Raw genomic sequence first — 21,907 nt, 5'->3', positions numbered from 1 at the left:
CGCGGTGCAATTACATTAAGTCCGATCAAAGACTAGGAGTATCATCTATATAAGTATAAGATCGATATCAGCATGGCGGTAAAGGAGCGGCTCCATTCAGCGTGATTGGAAATGAAGATTATTATGGCTCAGATTTTATATTACATAACGAGAAAGTGCATTTCTATTGAAGTGCATTTTTCGTGTCGCTTAATAGCATCTTGAACGAGTATAAGAATAAAATAAAAAATACGACGTTAAGTTTGTTTTTATAAGTGAAAAAAGAAAACTTAAAAAAAAAAAGCTTGAAATTACAATTGACAATTGAAATTGAAGTTCTCAACTCCGGTACACTGAAGCGTAAACAATCACCATGGCAAAGTACGAAGATATTGCATAACATTAGCCTTATCTAATTATAGCAGCATAGAAAGTGCATCTTTAATTCAATGATAATGCTTTGTTTACTATTTCACGCTGCAAACTGTATTGCTATTACACCTAATTCATTGGTTGATCTTTCGGCGGCATGTCCCTTTTTAAATCTTTAATTTTTGTCAAAGAGAATGCTGATTTTAAGTTGGTGTGAGTTTATAAACTATTAATTAAAAAATTTGTGTACTTATATTTTTTTATAACACCTATAATACTTTTATTTTCTTAGTTAATGAATTTATAATCATTATTTTTCATTATTTGTTTAAAATAATATTTTTTTTTATTTTAAATTTACTTTGAAGTTTTTGGAAAATTATTGATATTTTATACATATACATATATATATATTATGTGTATTGTAAATAATTGTTATCTATTTGTAATTTTATTGTTTTACAATAAGTTTTATAATACAATTTTATTGTTTTGTAATATAATATAATATTTCTTTTATACTTGTTAAATGTAATGCATATATTATATAAAAACACATATATATATTGTTTTAATTTTAAAACATTTACATTTTTTATATTGTTTCATTATTAATAAATTATAATTATATTTTTTTATATAATTATATTTATTGAAGATTAAATTTAAAAATTTTGCATATATACTATAACAAATAAATAAAATAATGTATATAATTTTTATAAATATAAATAATTTTCATCAATTTTTATTTAATTTTTATTAAACTTATTCAAGTATTAATAATATTTTTTTATTATATATAGTACATAATACTTTTAAAAAATGTATTCTAAATCTGTAATCTTATCTCTTTCATTTTGTTATCGGTTATTGGTGCAGCTAATCAGTAATTTTCTGTTCATAATTGTTTATTTCATAGACTTATTCATGTATAGAATTAAAACAAGTTATAGACATTAATATTATATCTATGATTTTATAAAAATGAAAATTGATAGAATTGATAAACAATTATATATAGAACAGTTTTATCAATTCTTCAGAAGGGTAAGCTATTTCATTTATAAAACAAAACTATTTTATTTATATTTAACATTTTATATTTACTATTTGTATTACATAATACTATTATTTATATAAATTAATATATAGATAATAATAAATTAATTTTGATTTTTTTTTTTTTTTTTAGAGAGATGATGATAGTATTTGTTTATGATACTATAAGATGTTGTAAAGAAGATGATGATCCTGCAGAAGCAGTTATGTATTTTCATCCTGCATGGGTATCTCTTACTCAAAGGTTAGCTTTAGCAGGTCAATTAATGGCTATTAATCAATTTCTTTCAACTTCATTTTCCAATCCAAAATCAATTACATTACAAGGAGGAAAGTTTGTATTAAAAAAGTTTGGTCAATATATACTTGTAAGTATATTATTATTACATTTTTTCTTGATATAATTATAATTAATAAATTAAATCAAACTTATTTATAAAAATAATTTACAAAATAAAAAAAAATGATTTAAAATAATGTAGAAGAATTTAATTACATGATTTTAATTACAATATATAATTATTATAATGTGAAAATTATTACATAATATATTACATATAATTTGACAATTATCTTTATTTAATTTCTTATAATTTCCAATATATTTTTAATGAATGAAATATAACATTTTTTATTGCTTTATAAGAAAGAATATTACTTATATTTATTATATAAATTTCATTATTTATTATTATTTACAGGCAGTTGGAACTGATAGGAATATTCATGACTGGATTCTAGAAAGACGTGCAAATACATTAGAATCATTATTAAAATTCTTTCATTATGATTTAAATAAAATATTGGAATCATTTAATAATGACAGGAATAAATTTACAGAGAAACTTTATCAAATGTTTGAAACATATTTGCCAATACTTCAATATAGTGCCAATCTTTTTTCCAATATTCCTATTATTAAACTTCCTAAGGTGATTAATATAAAAAATATGTGATATTAAAATTTTAAATTATTATATTAAATTATATTAATATATTAGTATTATTATATTAAATATTTATTATTGATATAAATAAATCAGTATTATATTTTTTTAGAGTGCTAGTAATATATTTTTAGAAGCAATTCAAGTTTTACAATATTTTCAAGAAACTAATGGTATTATAGGTGGTGCACTCTTTTATAATAACAAGTAAGTTAAATATTAATGAATAAACTATATATATAAATATATATAATTATATATGAATAAATATCTCTTTAAAAATTTATACATAATTGTACATAAATATAAATATAAATATTTCAGAGTAGTTGCAACTCAATTGAGTGCTGAATTGACCAAACAAATTGTTATAACTGACCCATATAGAATAAAGGTATATTAGACATAATATTATTTAATTTTTATAATATATAATATATAATATATAAAAAAAATTTTGAAATCAATTGTTTATTTTTTATTTAAAAATTCTTTTTAGGCTCCTGCAGAAAGAATATCAACAGAATTTCACCTACCTGTTGGAGTACAGTTACTGCAAGTATATATAGAACAAAAACAATTTATAAAACTTATACAAGAAGCAAATAATGAACGATATTATAGTTCTTATTTAGATTCTGTCACTAAAAAAATATTACAAAGAAAAGTAAGTAATATTTAAAAACATAAAGCATTTATTAATTATCTAATAATGAATAATAATGATTATATTTTTAGAACATGTCTAAAAACAATAAAGAACCTCCTTTGTCTGGGATGAAACGAGATACTTCTCGTATTTTTACTGTACCTGAAGAAGGAGAATTAGATTCATCACAGTACAATGATAACAGTCACTATGTATCCTCTGTTCCATTAACAACTTACAGTTCTCCAGTGAAACGTAAACAGGAAAGTAAAACAGACCGTCCTAAGTGTATAAATCCTTTGACTCCTAGCGTGTGCTCTACGCCCTTGAGAGATATTAATAGAGTATTACATGGTAATGCTGTATTAATATGTAACACAAACGAAGATACAAATAATGAAGTAGAGGAAGAAAAAAAAGAAATAAAGATAAATGTAGATGATATTCCAGATGTTGTTAAGGAAGCACTTAGATGTAAACGTTTAAATAAATTAAAAACCGTTACTCCAAAAGAAAAAATTTTTAAACGGAGAGAATTTAATAAGAAAAGCTTAAGTATGCATGATTTAGAATCATCTAATTTGTGCTCTACTCGAATATCAGTAAGAACATATGGATTAGGATTGCCACAGTTAAAACAAAGTATATCTCCAGAAACTTCTCCTCAAAAAAAATCATTATATAGAAAACAATTTCATACAATTACGGATCCATGTTATCCTGTATTTCGATGTGATGGATTATCAGTATCTCAATCATTATATGAACAATACATATCTTCGCATTATGAAGAACTGAAAGATGATCGAAATAATACAATTAATCGTAATGATTTTTTAACAAATTTGACTAATAATTGTAATGCAAAAAATGTAATGAACAACTGTGATACTATAATCAATGATAATTTAGAAAAATCAAGTAATTCTCACGATATAAAATTAGATAGTAAAGTAAAACAAGAAACTTATCGTAGATCGATGAGTCTTCCTTTGAAACCACTTAATATCACTGATAATGATGATAGACGAAAATCAGCATCGGAATGTGGTAACGTGTATGATTTTCTTCAAAAAAAAAAATTGGATGGTCTACAATTAACTCCTCTTATGTCTAAACTTAGTTTACTTGCTGATGAAAGAACTAGCGGTTTTTGTAGTAGAGAAACAACTCCTAGCGAATTTCGCGATTTATCTGGCTTTTCGACAGTAACAAATCAAATGATTAAACAAAAATTGGAAGCAGTTAATAAAGAGACTGGCAGTGATGATGAAGATGAATTGGAAGAAGATTGGATAACTACTTCCAAGAATGATGTTTGTCTTGAAAAAACAGAATTATTTCTCTGTGGACATCATAACATGGTATTGGTATTATTAATGGAAAATGGAACTGCTAATAATCCTGATCTTATACATTCTCTCGTAAATATATATTTTTTTTTAACATTTAATATATATATTAATTTTTAAATATATTAATTTTAATATATATTATGATAATATATATTACAGTGGCAAACTTGTGTGAATACTTTAGGGAAACTTGAAGTAAGATTGCAACAATGTTTAGAGCCTTTGCCATCAACTGAAAATAAAGAATTATATAGTATTTTAAGTATTGATCCTCAATGGGATACAGTAAACCGTTCTGGACTTTGGGGTGTCACTGAATTAGATATTGTTTCTTGTCTTCATGATAGATTTACACATGCCAGCAATCTCACAGATATCACTGTCAGGTAATTATTAAATATTTTAGTTTATTTAATTCATTCATTATACAATATAATTTTGCACATGTCAGTTTACTTCTAGATCATTTTCTTGTTTATTCAAAGATACTATTATTAACAAAAATTAAAAAACAATGATAATATAATTTTAAAATATGCTTTATTTTTATATATTATATTAAATATCATAATATTTTATTATAAAACTTTATTTGAAACCTTTATTTATAATTTAAATATTAATTTTTTTTATAAAATATTAATATTTTGAAATATTTTATTAATTAACTAGAACGGAAGATACTGTTGTTTATGGTAATCAGTGTGGAAATGTAGAGGTATTTTATCAACAAGCAATGGCTCCTAATACTTCTGGTGGACTTCCAACTCCTGCAGATTTAATGGGTATTGTGTCTCTTAAAGCAAAACGTAGACTAGAAAGAGACCATGGAATTGTATTATTATAAATCATAATTATATATAGATATTTCCATCATAATCTCATTCAAGATTAAATTGATTTATTTAATATTTTGTTATATATAGCATGCCAAATTAATAATGATGTACAAAATAGTATACATATTTTATTTGCATATAATAGTAGATACGTTTTTCTGATATTTTTGATAATTAATATTATTCTCTTTATCTTGTTACATGTAATGCAAAGGCATTAAAAATGAGAATGAAATCTTTTATTTAAGTAGCATATAATAGTAATTAAATTCTTATTAATTAGAGCAATTTTCGAATAATCATATATAAATATCATATATACATTAATGTATATATATTTAGTATTATATTTATTTAAGACGTCCATATTCTTAGTAAACAATTAGTTCAAATTTTCATATCTCTTTTCAAGATGAAGATTAAACATTTTATTAATTTAATCGAAGAATACTTTTATGATAAACAGAGTATTACATATTGATAGAAAAAAATATTACCAAATTTTCTACACATATTTTTCTAATAAATATCATTGATTAATAATAATTTAAGAATTGGCTGTAATCAAAAGATTTTTATATTATTCATATATATACTGACCATACATAATAAAACGTTACTATTTTCATGATTATAAATAATATATTTTAATATGAAATATTAAATATTTCATTAAAAGCATTTGTCCATTCACACATTCAATAAATTTATCATTGATTTTATCATAAAAATAAATTTTTTTTATTTTATTAAATAAAATTATTAAATTAGTGAATAAATTCATGCAATAAAATTATATTATATATATAAAGTTTTATATATAAATGTAGTAGAAATATACAATACTTTGAAAAATAAAAATTTTTATCATGTATGGTTTTAAAACTAGATAAAAATTCTTTAGAAATGCAATACAATTTTAAAAGCATGTTTAGACAGCTTTTCCAAGTCTAAGCTTTTAATGTCTTAGATAGAACACAAAAAATTCTGATATTGTATTGTACTATGTCCAAATTAAGTGATATTTAGTATTAAATATAATTTATTTATCTATTTAAAATGATGTTATTATAGATAAAGATTTTTATTACATTTAGGAGTAAGTAATTAATTGTTGTTTACTTAACTTTTTAACACTTTAGTATAACACTTTAGTATAAATTTATATTGTGCATTATAAACATATAATTAGTTCTTTGTATATAAATATAAAAAGTGTTTATTTATTTATACAATTTTTAAATTTAGTAAAATAAATAAACAACATTATTAAAAAATATACAATATACTAATGTGTTAACAAAAATGTTATAAATAATGAATGTAATTATTTAATCATAAAAGAAGTTACAAAAACTTGATAATGATTAATTATTAATATTTAATATTATTTTTCAATAATATTTATTAAATATATAAAAATGAAATTCTTTTTATTATAATAACATCTTTATAAATATATTTATAAGTTTCTATGTAATCTATTTTTCAATTATAGTTGTAATTTATAAGTTTTAAATTAAATTAGAAGCTTATTTTTAAAAAAATTATGATTTTGTATGAAAATTTTATATGTATATATAAAATTTTTGATCACATATTTATATATTATTAATTTATACTTTATATTGTTTATAGTAATATATATTATATAAATTTTAATACATATTTCTTAAATGTAATTATAATAATTTTATCTAGTCATTATTATATATCTGAAAGCTATTAATGTTCCAAATTATTCTTTGATAATACATATATTTATATTAATTTAAATTGATTTTAATATATAAAACTCTTTAATTTAAACTAATTCAAACTAATCACATTTAATTATAATTAACCACATAATTATATTTATTATTAATTAGTTTACAAATAACATAGGATATTTATACAGTAAAACATGAACAACAAAATATTGTAATATGATCAGAATATATCTTAATTAAATAAAAGTTATAATTATAATAAGTAATATTTGAATTTCATTGTTTTTTAAATTTTTATTAACAATATACAATAAAATAATTGAAAGTACTTTTAGATTATATGCATATATTTTAATTTTTTAATATTTTAAAACAAAAAACAATTTATTTACAATCATGAAAGATATAATAAAAAAAAATTAAAATATTAAATATCATTAATTATGATATTATTTTAAATGAAAATAAACTTGAAGTCATATAAATTTATTATAGATATTGATTATATCTTGAAATTATTCTGTTAATTTTTTCTATTAACCTCGGCAATAAATAAAAATGAATGAGGCGAGCCTCTTAGTTCTGCCGGCTTGTTAACAGGTTTATATCACGCGTTTAACACGTTCTATCTGCTCATTTATATTAAACAGGATTTTTAAATTAAAATTTACATTGTTGACGCATAACTAGTCAAGTTTTATTATATATAAAATGACGAGCCCCCATCGATGGAAAATTTTGAGACATTTTAAATTTTTATTATTGAAAAATTTTGTTCTGAAAAACTATTTCTTGTATATTTAGTATTACAATGTTATTAACAAATATTTTATTGTGGTTTTACTGTATTAAATATATATGTCAGTATACTTAATATATATGTAAAAGAAAAAATTGAACTTATTTAATTTTTTTAAACAAAAAAAATAATTAATGTATTAATAATTTATGTTATTTTTTTATTAAATACAATGATTTATATTTTATAAAAATATAAAATCTTAATATGAAATATAGAAGAATAAAAAACAATAATATTTATTTACAATATTGATCATTATAATTATTTATACATTTAATTTATTAATTATTATTGTGAAGCATACAAAAAATATTGAAAAATAATATTTTGTAATTATATTTTTTCAAAAATTTAAGAAATTATATTTTTTAAAAAAATTTTATAAAATATGAAATAATATTTATTTATTTCTTTAGTATCTTTATAATAAATTAAATAATGTAAATGAAAATTAAAATAAACAAAAATTTTTTAAAAAATTTTTTAAAAAATAAATTAATAAATGTTATTGAAAGAAATGATCTTAAAAATTCCGAACCAGCCCATCAAGGAAATATCAAATGATCATAACAATCTTGAAAAACCTGTTTATTAACGATAATATTATACGATTGATTTATATTTCACAATTTTTAAAAGAATGCGAGACAAATAAGCCTCCGAGATCAACCAATCAACGATTAGAATATCGATCGCTGACTTTGACGCGCTTATATTTAAGCAAGGCGCACTTGTGATTAAGAACTATTAAAAAAAATCAGTAACTACCTCGTTCTCTTTCAAGATATTAAAAATGGTATGAATGTTCTTTATTAATTTCTTATAAAAGAATAAAATTCTATAAAAATAATATTCTATATAAGAATTTAATCATTATACTACATTTAATTAATATTATTATTAATAGTATTATGATAATAAGTTGATAATGTAAATTTTTATTATTATTATTTTTTTAGACTACATATACAGATAAAGGACCAAAGGTAATTATAACAAGAATATTTTAAATGAAAAAATAATGTATTATTAATGTATAATTCTTCATTTTTAGCCTTTGGGTGGGAAATTCATATCCTTCGATCATCTTAAATTCTGGGTTGGAAATGCAAAACAGGTAATTACAATTAATTATCACATATTATTAAACAAAATATTTTCATTGAATAATTAATGAAATCATGAAATTTATGAAATAAATAATTATTCAGGATTAATATTTTTTATTATAATATAAAATGCTTTCATTTTAAGATATTTTTCATTTTGTTATATATTCACAAAAAGAATTTTAAATAAATTATTAATATTTATTTAAATATAAATCATTAATTAAAATTTATTAAGAAAATTAATATTTTATTCAATTAATTGTTGAAATATAAATATCAATCTAAAATAATAGATAAATTATAATATATATTTCGAAGATATATTATTATTAATCATTTTAATTAATATTTTATATATAACTATGGTATTTAAAATGATATTATAAATTTTTTAATTTTTTAATTTATTTTTAAATTCATTTGTTATTTAGGCAGCCAGCTATTATTGCAATAGATTGGGTTTTGAACCGTTAGGTTACCGTGGTTTAGAAACTGGTTCTAGGCGCGTGGCATCACATGTCATTAAACAAAATCAGGTAAACTTGCTAAACAAATGTTTATTGCATTTTATTAACTTTCATAAAATAGTATTTTATAAATTAATGTATAAAATAATTTTTTATTATAAATAAAAACTCATTTGATTCAAAAGATTATTGTGATTATATGAATTATTATCTTTAGAAATATTAATTATACAAGTTTCCTATTTTATAGAGATAAAAATAAATTTTTTAGATAATGATTATAATTATTTTATATTATTAGAAAAAAATAAAAAATATTTTTCATTTATAGATTATTTTTATTTTTGAATCAGCCTATGAACCTGATAATGAAGAAATGGCAAACCATCTTTCTCGACATGGAGATGGTGTTCGTGACATTGCTTTCAATGTTGAAAATATAGATATCATTGTAAAAGTAAGTTAAAATCATAAATTTCTTTGAATATGAAATAAAAAATCATAATTTTTTTTAGATCGCAAAAGAAAGAGGAGCCGTAATAGTAAAAGACATATGGGAAGAAAATGATAAATATGGTACTGTAAAATTTGCTACTATAAAAACTGTAAGTGAATGCATAACATCGTGAAATAAAAATAATATTTCAATAAAATTATTCATTTTTTTTATCAGTATGGAAACACATATCATACACTAATAGATCGATCGAAGTATAAAGGATTTTTTTTGCCAGGATTTCAAAAATCATCAGAAGATCTATTTTCAAAAAATTTGTATGTAATTTAAATCCAATCACATTATTCTTTGATAATATTTTATAATAATAAAATATTTAATAACTATTCTATTATTTAGACCAAAAGTAGGATTAAATTTTGTGGATCATGTTGTTGGTAACCAACCTGATAAACAAATGGAGTCAGTAGCAAAATGGTATATGAACAAATTAAAAATTTAAAAAAATGAAATAATCTATACAATTGAATTTGTATATGTAAAATTTTTATTATACTATTATAGGTATGAACGATGTTTGCAATTTCATCGATTTTGGTCGGTAGATGATACTCAATTGCACACAGAATATTCAGCTCTCCGTTCTATCGTAATGACGAACTGGGAGGAAACTGTGAAAATGCCTATAAATGAACCTGCTTCTGGCAAAAAACGTTCTCAAATTCAAGAATACGTTGAATATTATGGAGGAGCAGGAGTGCAACATATTGCTCTTAATACAAACGATATAATTACAGCAGTAAATTATTTTCTTAATAATAAATTTGTATAAAATTTTGTTTTAAAATAGAAAAATTTTATTATTCTACAGATAAAAAACTTGCGAGCTCGAGGAATGGAATTCTTAGATGTTCCAGATAGTTATTATGATATGTTAAGAAATCGTTTGAAAAATAATGGTATAAAAATTTTAGAAGATCTTAATATACTTCAGGTATTATAAATATTAAATATAAAATTATAAAATGAATTTAATAAAGATTCGTTAATATTTATTTTTAATTATATTTTCAGAAATTAAAAATTTTAATTGATTATGATGAAAATGGCTATCTTTTACAAATATTTACTAAAAATATGCAAGATCGACCAACGCTTTTCATAGAAATTATTCAAAGGCATAATCATAATGTAAGTATTAATATAATCATTTAAGTTCAGATAACAATAAAAATTATAATTATTTTTGTTCCAGGGATTTGGAGCTGGAAATTTCCAAGCACTCTTTGAAGCTATTGAAATGGAACAAGCTAAACGTGGCAATTTATAAAAATATAATAAATTCTTTATATTTTTATATTTTAACATTTAATATTTAACATTTATAATTTAACGATTGAAATAAAATACAATTATGTATATAAATTTCTTTCTAGAAATTTTAAATTTTAAATATATTTTAAATTCTTATTAAATTAAAATGTTTTTAAAATAGAAACTACCATTATATTAATTTTTTGTGTTGTATTTAATGGCCAATATTTGTTTTACAAAAATACACACAGTATGAGAAGATAAAATATGTAACAATACAATTTGAAGCTTAATAATTAACCATTAAAATCAAACATTATATCGTGCTGTATTAATATTATATTATAAACATATAACTAACAACAGGTGTCTTAAAAAAAGAGAAAAGCAAGAAAATTATTAAACTGTATTTATTTTTAATGCTCTCTTTTTGTTTCATGGCCAAGATATAAGCAAATGTTTTTCATATAAAAATTGCAATATCTAGAAAGAATGGAATAATATGTGATGACAAAGGATATTAAGGAAAAAGTAGCTCACTTATTTTAATCTGTGGAGTCCATGGCTCAGATATCTGTCTGCTATATTAACTGTGATAAACTTGCAGACATTTCTCTTCATACACTATCATGAATGCCAAGACGAAAGATGTCATGTTGACAGAAAAACGAATTCCCCAGTGGCTTCAACACAAAGATCTGTGAGAAGGCATGTGGTGGATCTTCATCTGCCTGTAACAAATTAGAAATATATTATTTATAATATATGTTATAGTAATATAATTATATTTAAAAATTCTATACTTTTTTTTTGTTATTTATATATTTTATAAATCTTAGTAAATATTAATTTAAAAATCAAATTTATTATATATAAAAACATATTATATATTGATATTATTAATATTATCATTATTAAAATAATTAATTAGATTAAATAATTATTAAAATAATTAATAACTTTACTATTTATCATGCAAAAAATGCATAATATTTCAAGAATAATAAAAATAAAAAAGATGTATAATATAATGATAAACTTACCTACAATAAAATTTTATATAAAAAAAATTATTTTATATTTTTTCTTACAGTAATATAAATATTTTATTATATTTTCATAAATAATTTTAAAAATTAATTATTATAAAATTTCTATTATGTTAAAAAGTATATATAATAAGCATATTATATAATAAAAATATAAATTTAAATTTATTTTTTTATATTCATATATTATTTAGTATTATATAATATTATATATAATTTTAAAATTGTTCTCATACATAAAATTAATTAATCGTAATGATTAATCTTGAATTATTATTAAATAATAAGTCATTAAATTTTTATTAAATATAAGAAAAAATAAATTTTATTCCTATCAGTTCAGCAATTTAAAGTTTTCTCTTTATTATCATCTTTATTAGATAATTTATTAAAGTATAATTAATTAAATAGTACATGCAAATATTGAAATAATAAAATTAAAAAATTTTATCAAATTTAAATATAATATAATAATAAACTTTAAAATGCAATAGATATTTCCACTATATTACAAAATTACTTTAAGTCTCCATGTTTGTCAAATTATTATATAGTAATATTAGTAAGTGCAAAAATTATTTTTTTAAAATCTTAAATTACAGCAAACATAAAAGCAATGTTGCAAATAATATATAATAAAATTAGAATTAATAATAAAAAAGCATATTGACAAACATTAAGCAGCTTTAGACACTAAGAATTAGTATCAAGCTTGCCTGTACCATGATACGAAGATCAATGGAATAGTAATACCTGACGCCTAAACCGTGTTATGCAGAGCAAGTCTGAAGATGTCATGCTGCACGTAAAAGCTGGTACCAATTGGCTTCAGGACAAATGTCTGGATGTATGCATGGGGCTGATCCTCATCAGTCTGCCCAATCATCAACAATCACTGACTGAATTTTCTTATTTCATCTTCTTTGCGGAGGTATATAGAGAGATTGTTGCTGGACATTAGTCATAGCTCAATCTCTATCTTCATATGGCAGCACAAAAAATGTAAGGCAGTACAGTACACATTTGTGTAACATGTCCAGCCAATAAAATACAATATGTGGACGAATAGAAATAAATGCAATCAAAAAATTTAAAAAGAAAATATTAGGCCAAATATATCTTTATTTTTGAAAGTATATTGTATTGTAAATTAAATACGAATAGTAAAAAAAATTAAATTACTGAACTAATTGGAATAAAATCTCTGCACATATTGAATTATAAAATTCTTTTATGTATAATATTTACTATTCACATATATAAATATTATACTACTCATGTTTTTATAAAATTTTTATATTCATATTATAATTATATTATAAAAAAAGCTATTTTCTTTACCTGCAACCTTCCTAAAACATTAATGAGTACGCCACCATCAAACATTGGTTGTGAATCAATAGCAGTTATTATCCGATTTATTTTTTGAAATGTTAAACTCTGAAAATTAAAAATTAATAATAAAATAATAATCAATATAACAAAAAATATTAAAAACACTATATTTATTTTTTTTGTATTTCATATAATCTTTTTATAATCTTTTAAAACAATATAATTATTTAATATAACAATATAACTACATAAAATATATATAAAATTTATATAAAATATATTGGAAAAAATAATATTTATAATATATTAATATAATAAAATTATATGTATATATATTTCTTCCATAAAATACTTACAGTTAGTTTTTCCATGATTTTAATAGCACCTTGTATTTGCAAACCTTCAAATGTCATGAAAGATGACTCGGTCTATGAATATAACAATCAAATAAATATATAATATAAAAAATGTAATTATAAATATTTACATTAATAAAAACTTACATTATACATATTTATTAAATTTGGTCTTTGAGCAGGGTCGTCAAACATCGCATAATACTGTTGTACGAAACCCTTTCCGATAACTTCATATTGGGGGTTTAATGCCATTACGCTAACTTATTGTGTTCACAATTACTACACGATACTAACAATATCAGTCTTTCCAAGTGATTCAATCCGTTGACAAATTGTATTTAAAAAAAGTTCTACGATAAGAGTAAAATAATGCCTATTAACATCCCTCGTGCAAGATACAAGCGAGCAGGAAGCTACTTATGTCCACCAATCATTTCGATGTATCGAGAAAATCATCGGAATTATTCTCGAACTCTCGAAAAGTTTAGATATTTGGCAACGATTGTATATACTCGTTTTTGCACAAACAATGCTGCTTCTGATTCGTGATTGCTTCTGATTTAGAAATACGTAAATCTACTTCGTTGATTTTTTAAAAATTAAATAATTCATATTGTAAAAAATAAATAAAGATGTTTGTATTATTTTAGACAAAATTGATTGATTGATTCAAGCGAAAATTTTTTATTAAAAAATAATTTTATTGAATGTCATTTAAATCGCGATTTAGGATTGGTTATCAATAAATATTACCGGATGTAATGATACGACATCTGTAGGTTGAATTTTGAATATTGAACGGATAAGCAATTGAAAGTTAGGTTAACTTCCTTTTTTTCGGTGTGAAAAACCGTGAGGTGTGTAGTGTTTGTTATTACAGAAACTAATCCAGAAACATCGGGAAATAGAAAAATAATTTATTTGTATATATAATGTTGTTCTTAATATTGTTTATTCCGATATTTTTGGAATAGCAATGATTTTTGCAATTTAACAATTTTAATAATAAGTTCTTGTAAGAGAATATATTCATATACATTTTTAAAATTTTGTTTATATTAAATTAATATTGAAATAAAATTAATTATTTAAATTTTAAGAATATTAAAAAACTAAAATTTTAAGAATATTAATTTTGTGTAAATTTATTTATTTTTAAATATTTGTGATAAAGAAGAAATTATGTGATATGTGTTTACAATTATGATTTAATCTGTTTAAACAGATCTTGCTAAAAAAAATTAATAATATGATACAAATTATTACATGAGTTTCATAACAACATTTATATTATAATTTTTAAATTAATAAATTAATTCTTTATTTTCTTGTCATATCTAGACATATCTTCAAGATGGTGAAGATAATGAAAACAGGAAAAGTCGTATTAGTCCTTAGTGGCCGATATGCTGGAAGAAAAGCTATTATCATGCGTAATTATGATGATGGAACTACAGAAAAACAATATGGACATGCAATGGTAGCTGGAATTGACCGATATCCACGTAAAGTACACAAAAGAATGGGCAAAGCAAAGATTCACAAACGTTCTAAAATCAAACCATTTGTAAAAGTAAGTTTTATAAATTATTATTGAAAATTGAAAAAATTAATAATGTAATTATTTAAAATCTTTAAACTTTTCGTATTAATTGTTAATATAATTCTTTTTTTTTTTTGCTTATATTAAATGTTTTTTGTTAAGTTATATTTTGATATACTAATTTATTTATTGCAAATATAATTTAATACAATTGTAGGTACTAAATTATAATCATTTGATGCCAACAAGATATACTGTAGATTTACATTGGGATAAAGTAACACCTAAAGATCTTAAAGATCCAATGAAACGCAAGAAGATACGATTTCAAACTCGTGTTAAATTTGAAGAAAAGTATATATATTTATAATTTTTTAATATATTTTTTAAATTACTTAATTTTATATTTTTGAATATAAAAATTGTTTTAAAAATTATTTCAAAATTATTTTATATAATTATTTATTTTTAGGTACAAATCTGGTAAAAACAAATGGTTCTTCCAAAAATTACGGTTTTAATTAAATTTAAATAAATATAAAATTTACAAGTATTTTAAATGTGATAATTTCCATTTATTCTCCTACTCCAGAATGAAAAACAAATTTTTATTTTTTTATACATATACTTGAAAAGAGCATGATTCTAATTTATTTTTAATTTATAATGTATACATTAATGAATTAACCATTTTGCTATGAGAATACAAAGATACTTAATTTATATTATTTAAAATATTTTTAAAAAATAATTAAAAAAATTCTGATAAAAATATTTTAAGAATATAACTTACGGTATATATTAAATGAATAATTTAAAAATACATTTAGAAAATATATATTAGTAAATAACATAATTTAATAAATATTTGCTAAAAAAATTGAAGCATTATAACGAAAATTTCATTCATATTTTTATAAATTATCACTTGTTAAGTTTTTTAATACGTTCATCTAATGATTCTATGTTATTTTTTATAATTTCTAAATTTGATGCAAAGCTTTCTTGAACTCCTTTTAAAAGAGATTTATTACTCTCCAAATCGGATGTTATTTGTGATTGTAATTCTTCTAAACGCATTAAAGATTTGTTGAATGTAGCAGCTAAAAAGAAATATATTGAAAAAATAATATATATTTTTAAAACAAAAAATATATGTAAAGTTTTTCTCATAAATATATTTAAATACATACCTTGTTGGTGAATGGTATTTAAAGCCAACATTCGATTTACAGTTTGTGGTAAAATTTGTGACATAGTTTCTGTCTGTTTCATGATATCATACATTTCTGAAATCTGAAAACAATTTGATTTTAATAAATTTTATTGGATTTCTACTTTCAAAATTTTATATAAATTATTATTTAATTATTTCTATATATTCTAAAAAAAATAACTTACTTTTTGTTCTTGTTCTGAATCTAATGTTAGTGCAGCTTTTTTCTGTGCAATATTATCCATCCTATGAATTAGTGTAGCTAATCGACTTTCAATTATATCTAATTGATAAGTATCTAGTAATGCAGCTTTTGCTCCTAATTCTTGAAGAGCTTCCATTACTCCTTGACTTTTGAGATTCTATAAAAAAATTATTGTTTATATATTAAATTAATTATTATAATTATGTAAAAAATAATCACATTATATACCTGTGAAAATTTAGAAAGTTTATCACTAGTTGTTCCAATGACACTTTCTAAATTGCAAAGCCTTTGTTCAAGTAATGCAATTCTTGCTGCTTCTTGCATTCTTGCTTTTTCTGGAAGATACATCATCTGATACTTGAGTACACCAGGTTCTGTTTTATTAATTTTATCATCTTTTATATTTTGTACTTTTGAATCAGTATCAGAAGTAAGAATACTAGTTTGCTTGAATGCTTCTATTTGTGATATCAATTGTCTAAAATATTCATTAATAAATGAAAAATTTATTTCATTCTATATTCATTATTATAACATAAACTTACTTCATTCTTGTGCCTTGTGGATCAGATAGAGTAGCAACAAGATCAGTTCCAAGACATTCTTCTAATTTTAAGGAATCTAATTGTTTTTCTAGAAGTTGTACTTGAGAAATCACACCAGCAACAGATTTTACTTCATCTTCTCCCATTTTTTCCTATTTTGTAAATAAAAATAAAAAAATATTTATATATTTATTTTCATTAAATAAAATGATAAATTTATTATATAATATAATAAGATAAATTTCAAATAAATTAAATACTTTTAAATCATTCACTTCTTCATATAATTCTTTAATTTCACATTGTAAACGTTGATATTTTTGAATAAGAGTTTCTTTTTCTCCTTCTCCAGGTAATTCCCAATCTCCAAATCTAAAATTTATATCTTTCAATATATATAATTTATTTTTTATATTTATTTACCAAAAAAAATTTACTTATAGCCAGTTCTTGGTTTGAGTGATACTCGATCTGAAAAATCAACTCCTTTGCTAATAACATGTTTATTTTTAAACTTATTAAATGCTTCTGTGGCACTAATATGTAATTTTTCTATAGAATCTGTTTCATCCTAAAAATATAAATATTCATATTATTAAATAGTGTAACATATAATAAATATTATAAATAATCTTCACATATACATATAATACATATAATGTTATACCTCAGGGTAAAGTTGAAATTGTTCTGATTCTGGTAAATCAGTAGTTTCATAAACATCAACTTGATCATATGCCTATAGATATAATAAAAATATCAAAATATTATGTTCATTCAACACAACATAAATTATAGAATACTGAATAAAATAATATCAAATCTTTATTTTATTTTTATTGAAATTTTATATTTGATATAAAAATTCTGTGTTCATTTCGTACTAAATTATAAACATACATATATATAAAGTTATAGTTATACTTTATATATATATAAAGTAATAAAGTTATCAATCAATCAATCATCAATATAATTTTGACATTATATGAAATACTTACAATCCCAGGTAAATCAGCATATTTAGGATCAGCCATTTTTCAGCGATTAAATTAAAAAAAGTTATTAAAGTTTAAATTATTTTATTTATCCAAAAAGTTTAATCTTTTATTAATAATTAATCATAAAATAATATTAATATAAAGTATTAAGATTTCTTTCGAATATATCGTAAATTGTCACTAAGCACTTTACATATATTTTACGTTCATACGACTTGCACGATATCTTCTAGCAAGTATCAGCACTATACAAAAAAGTGGTAATTTTAAATAATGATAAATGATAAAATATGTTTTTTTTATTTCTTTTATTCTAAAAATAAATAAATATCATAATAACAATAAAATTAAAATAAATATATTATTAAATTTTTCTTTTCGATTTAATGATATTAATAAATTTAATCATTATTATTATAATATTATATTTGATGATAATATATTTTAAAAATTAAACTATCAAAATATTGTAAAAAAATAAAAATATAGAATATATTATAATTTTATTTTAATAATATATATTATTTTTAATATTGTGTATTAATTAAATTTATAAGGTTATTAAAATAAAAAATATAATTCCATATATAAATTTATTATATTTTATATATTTGATTACAATATTTTACTTTGTTTAATTTTATATAATTTTAAATAGTATTTAAAATTATTTATTTTATAAAAATGTAGATAATTTATTATATTTTATAATTTGATTTAATTAAAATTTCTCTTATATGATGATAATTTATTCAAAAATATATAAATATATAAATACAAATATACAAATTTTAATCGTTATTTTGTAATTTACAATAAGACAATTAAAACTTATTCACTAAATAATATTTATTGTCATTTAGAAATCTAATAATTTAAATATTCTAGATATCTTGTGAAACTGCATTTTTTATATGTTATCATTCAATTGTTTCTGAAAGCTACAGATGTTGAATTAACTTCTATGAGTAATTTTAAATTCTTTCATATTTATTTTATATTTTTATTAATATCTTATTGTTAGTTTTTTCTTTCAAATCATTATTTTCAAAACATTAATTTTAAAAAATTTATAAATTCTTTGAAAATGTTAACATAAGAAAGCTAAGAAATATTTAATTAATACTATATTAATATTGTTAATATTTATGTACATACATTTTTTTTTAATTTCATTTCATAGTTATAAAAATGTTATTTTTGAAAATAATATTTATATATTTAAAAAAATATAATTTTATATAATTTCTTTAATAAAATATAATATAAAATAATATATATAGAAGTAAGTTTTTTGCTGTATATAATATATGAAAAATGATTCATGTAAAAATTGTAAATAATTTAAATAAATCATTTAAAATTTTATTATTGTTGGATAAATAAAAATGGAGTGTATAGGAATAAATGAAAGTAATTAAAAATTACGTTACAATTCTTCATGTATAACATAAGATGAAGATCTTTCTGAGGGGAAACCCCAAAAAAATGTAGGATATCCTTTAATTTCTCTTTCTCTTGCAACAAAAGCTGAGAAGGAAGATATACAATTTCCTATAAAATAATTTGCTCTTCCAAGAATAGTTAAATCTAAATGAGGTGATGCTGGTGAATCTTGTTTAAAAACTGGAACCTGTAATAAATGTTGAATTTATATGCAAAATAAAAATTTATCAACTCTTTAAATATTTTTATATTAATTAATTATTAGATTAACTAATTTTATTAATTAATATCTTACTTCCATTCGTGCTAAAGCTTTAGTAAGTTCTTCAATCATATAATTATTATCAGAAGCTACAAATACTGATTTAACATTACTACCATTGCGAATAACTCGTTTTAGATGACGCACTATTAAATCAAATGATGGTAGACACATTGCAGAAGTTGCTTTACCACGTTCATTTCGATATCCAAGACATTGTGGAGCAGCAAAAAGATTTGGTGTACTGGATATAAATTCACAAGCACGAACCTATAAAATATAAATTATTATTTTTTAAAATTTATAATATATTGAAAATATATTTTAAATACTTATAAAAAGAAACATAAATTAATACCCAATCAATTCCATTACGTAAATGAATTCCTACAAATGCTCCTTTTGGTAATTTTTGTTTTATAAATGTTTTTGCTTTATTCAACATATCTATATTCCATTCTATGTATTTATGTAATCTCTTATTTTCTAATTGAACAGGAAAACTTGCAGGTGCACCTGTAAATGCTAATACTGGCCAATGTAAAGCAGGATATTGTTTTTTCCATTGTATTGCCATATCTGTATGATAAACATCATAATGAAGAGGACCATAAAATTCTGATTTAATAAAATCTATATTATATGTATCCCAAAATGGACCAAATGGATTTCCATCTTTAGCATTACATGAATCTCCTTTTCCACGTGCAGAGTAGCAAAAAGCTAAGAAAAACAATATGTTGAATTTATTTCATTTTTAAACTTAACATTTAGAACTTACATACTCTTTCCTTAGGCTGCCATATTCTTGGTGCAATATCTTGTATAAAATCTTCCATTAATAATGCTTTATGATAGTATTGAACTTGTGAAACATTAAAATATGTGTCAAATGGGACTTGTATCTGTAAATTATAGATATAGATATAAAATTATTCATATTTTATGAAATGTTAAATATTATTTTTTACAAACAGATCTAGTTTCTCCAGTTCTATATTCAACCCATGGAGGTAAAACTAAAGTACGATTTAGCGCTTTTGCAAATCCTAAAGCGCCTAAAAAATGATCTGCTTGATTTCCAAATCGCCCTACAAATTATAATTAAATCTATAATTTTAACGAATTATTTTTTTTAATCATTTTATATAATTATTTAAAATTTAAAAAAATATATCTTACCCATACAAGGACAATAAACAATATATCCATTTGTATCAATATCAAAATCTTCACAATATGTGCTATAAAATTTGGTTAATAGTAAAAGGAAAATAATACTGAACATTGCAATAGAATTTTTTTGATTTATTCTATTTAATGATAAATAGTTTGTTAATTAAAATATTATATATTAAAAATACAATTTAATTAATTATTTTAGTTTTTATATATATCCACTATTACTATGGATACGTGCATTGATTACTACAAACATAGAAGAGAAAACCATGAAACAATAATAAAATAGAGACATTATGTGTTTTAACATTAATTTTATCATAGACGAAAATCTAACATTTAATAGAATTATAGATAAGATATAATATAGATATATATATGCTTTTTTATGTTACTAGATTTTTTATAATTGGATTAAATAATTGGAATTAAATAAAATGATCTCTGTTTTTCTTCCATTTGTTTTTCTTGTCTATTTGCTCTTGGCGCGCAACTATGTATAAAACAATAATAAAAATGTCAAACATATTTTTATTATTTCTTTTTCAAAAATTATATATATTTTAATTTTTAATGTATAGAAAATATACAGGAATTTACGCACTCAAAAATATTTATAACATCTATAACTGGATATAAACTGGAGATTTTTGAAGTAATTTTAAGTAACATTTTCCTTTGCAAAAACTTTTGT

At 20.8% G+C, this 21,907-nt stretch overlaps 6 protein-coding genes across 11 annotated transcripts; 3 read left to right on the top strand and 3 right to left on the bottom strand.

Moving 5' to 3' along the window:
• The first annotated feature begins 47 nt into the window (after positions 1 to 47).
• HPS4 (Hermansky-Pudlak syndrome 4 protein) lies at positions 48 to 6,928 on the top strand. 3 transcript variants are annotated; one of them, XM_086909849.1, is made up of 10 exons: positions 384 to 564; positions 1,274 to 1,401; positions 1,547 to 1,781; positions 2,115 to 2,345; positions 2,473 to 2,567; positions 2,685 to 2,754; positions 2,860 to 3,027; positions 3,099 to 4,433; positions 4,524 to 4,750; positions 5,037 to 6,928. In XM_086909849.1, the coding sequence occupies exons 3-10, from the start codon at positions 1,551 to 1,553 to the stop codon at positions 5,209 to 5,211; spliced, it is 2,532 nt and encodes an 843-aa protein (XP_086765975.1). In that variant the 5' UTR covers positions 384 to 564; positions 1,274 to 1,401; positions 1,547 to 1,550; the 3' UTR covers positions 5,212 to 6,928. The 3 variants fall into 3 exon arrangements, with proteins under 3 accessions (XP_086765974.1, XP_031776385.2, XP_086765975.1); XM_086909848.1 differs by lacking the exons at positions 384 to 564; positions 1,274 to 1,401 and adding an exon at positions 48 to 360; XM_031920525.2 differs by lacking the exon at positions 1,274 to 1,401 and having other exon boundaries at positions 250 to 564.
• Positions 6,929 to 8,425: 1,497 nt separating this feature from the next.
• Positions 8,426 to 11,869, top strand: Hpd (4-hydroxyphenylpyruvate dioxygenase). Of its 3 annotated transcripts, XR_015292510.1 has the most exons (13): positions 8,426 to 8,513; positions 8,677 to 8,703; positions 8,772 to 8,834; positions 9,261 to 9,365; positions 9,628 to 9,753; positions 9,812 to 9,901; positions 9,970 to 10,070; positions 10,153 to 10,230; positions 10,318 to 10,552; positions 10,625 to 10,747; positions 10,828 to 10,944; positions 11,009 to 11,598; positions 11,675 to 11,869. XR_015292510.1 is itself a non-coding variant. In XM_086909832.1 (12 exons), exons 1-12 carry the CDS (start codon positions 8,511 to 8,513, stop codon positions 11,081 to 11,083), a joined length of 1,143 nt encoding a protein of 380 aa, XP_086765958.1. In that variant the 5' UTR covers positions 8,426 to 8,510; the 3' UTR covers positions 11,084 to 11,869. The 3 variants fall into 3 exon arrangements, 2 of the variants coding, with proteins under 2 accessions (XP_086765958.1, XP_086765959.1); XM_086909832.1 differs by having other exon boundaries at positions 11,009 to 11,869; XM_086909833.1 differs by lacking the exons at positions 8,426 to 8,513; positions 8,677 to 8,703 and having other exon boundaries at positions 8,806 to 8,834; positions 9,650 to 9,753; positions 11,009 to 11,869.
• On the bottom strand, positions 11,263 to 14,634 carry Ntf-2 (nuclear transport factor-2). Of its 2 annotated transcripts, XM_012495075.3 has the most exons (5): positions 13,955 to 14,587; positions 13,808 to 13,879; positions 13,458 to 13,556; positions 12,870 to 12,990; positions 11,263 to 11,798 (listed from the first exon to the last, which is right to left on the bottom strand). In XM_012495075.3, exons 1-4 carry the CDS (start codon positions 14,060 to 14,062, stop codon positions 12,877 to 12,879), a joined length of 393 nt encoding a protein of 130 aa, XP_012350529.1. In that variant the 5' UTR covers positions 14,063 to 14,587; the 3' UTR covers positions 11,263 to 11,798; positions 12,870 to 12,876. The 2 variants fall into 2 exon arrangements, with proteins under 2 accessions (XP_012350529.1, XP_012350530.1); XM_012495076.3 differs by lacking the exon at positions 12,870 to 12,990 and having other exon boundaries at positions 13,955 to 14,634.
• A 519-nt stretch (positions 14,635 to 15,153) lies between these two features.
• On the top strand, positions 15,154 to 15,906 carry RpL27 (ribosomal protein L27). The gene is made up of 3 exons (XM_003691006.4): positions 15,154 to 15,383; positions 15,571 to 15,707; positions 15,826 to 15,906. The coding sequence occupies exons 1-3, from the start codon at positions 15,165 to 15,167 to the stop codon at positions 15,872 to 15,874; spliced, it is 405 nt and encodes a 134-aa protein (XP_003691054.1). The 5' UTR covers positions 15,154 to 15,164; the 3' UTR covers positions 15,875 to 15,906.
• Positions 15,907 to 18,574, bottom strand: DCTN2-p50 (dynactin subunit 2). Its single transcript, XM_086909831.1, has 9 exons — positions 18,324 to 18,574; positions 17,990 to 18,061; positions 17,760 to 17,893; positions 17,583 to 17,694; positions 17,323 to 17,474; positions 17,003 to 17,255; positions 16,755 to 16,931; positions 16,547 to 16,649; positions 15,907 to 16,456 (listed from the first exon to the last, which is right to left on the bottom strand). Exons 1-9 carry the CDS (start codon positions 18,357 to 18,359, stop codon positions 16,278 to 16,280), a joined length of 1,218 nt encoding a protein of 405 aa, XP_086765957.1. The 5' UTR covers positions 18,360 to 18,574; the 3' UTR covers positions 15,907 to 16,277.
• Positions 18,575 to 18,899: 325 nt separating this feature from the next.
• O-fut1 (O-fucosyltransferase 1) lies at positions 18,900 to 21,539 on the bottom strand. The gene is made up of 6 exons (XM_003690830.4): positions 21,214 to 21,539; positions 21,007 to 21,122; positions 20,813 to 20,936; positions 20,390 to 20,754; positions 20,065 to 20,301; positions 18,900 to 19,956 (listed from the first exon to the last, which is right to left on the bottom strand). The coding sequence occupies exons 1-6, from the start codon at positions 21,317 to 21,319 to the stop codon at positions 19,753 to 19,755; spliced, it is 1,152 nt and encodes a 383-aa protein (XP_003690878.1). The 5' UTR covers positions 21,320 to 21,539; the 3' UTR covers positions 18,900 to 19,752.
• Between the last annotated feature and the right edge of the window lie 368 nt (positions 21,540 to 21,907).

This window comes from Apis florea, unplaced genomic scaffold (genome assembly GCF_048593485.1).
Source record: "Apis florea isolate Af1SG1 unplaced genomic scaffold, ASM4859348v1 contig_3158_pilon, whole genome shotgun sequence".
Lineage (NCBI taxonomy): Eukaryota > Metazoa > Arthropoda > Insecta > Hymenoptera > Apidae > Apis > Apis florea.
The sequence above is the reverse complement of the archived record's forward strand: the minus strand, read 5'-3'. Positions and strand labels throughout refer to the sequence as shown.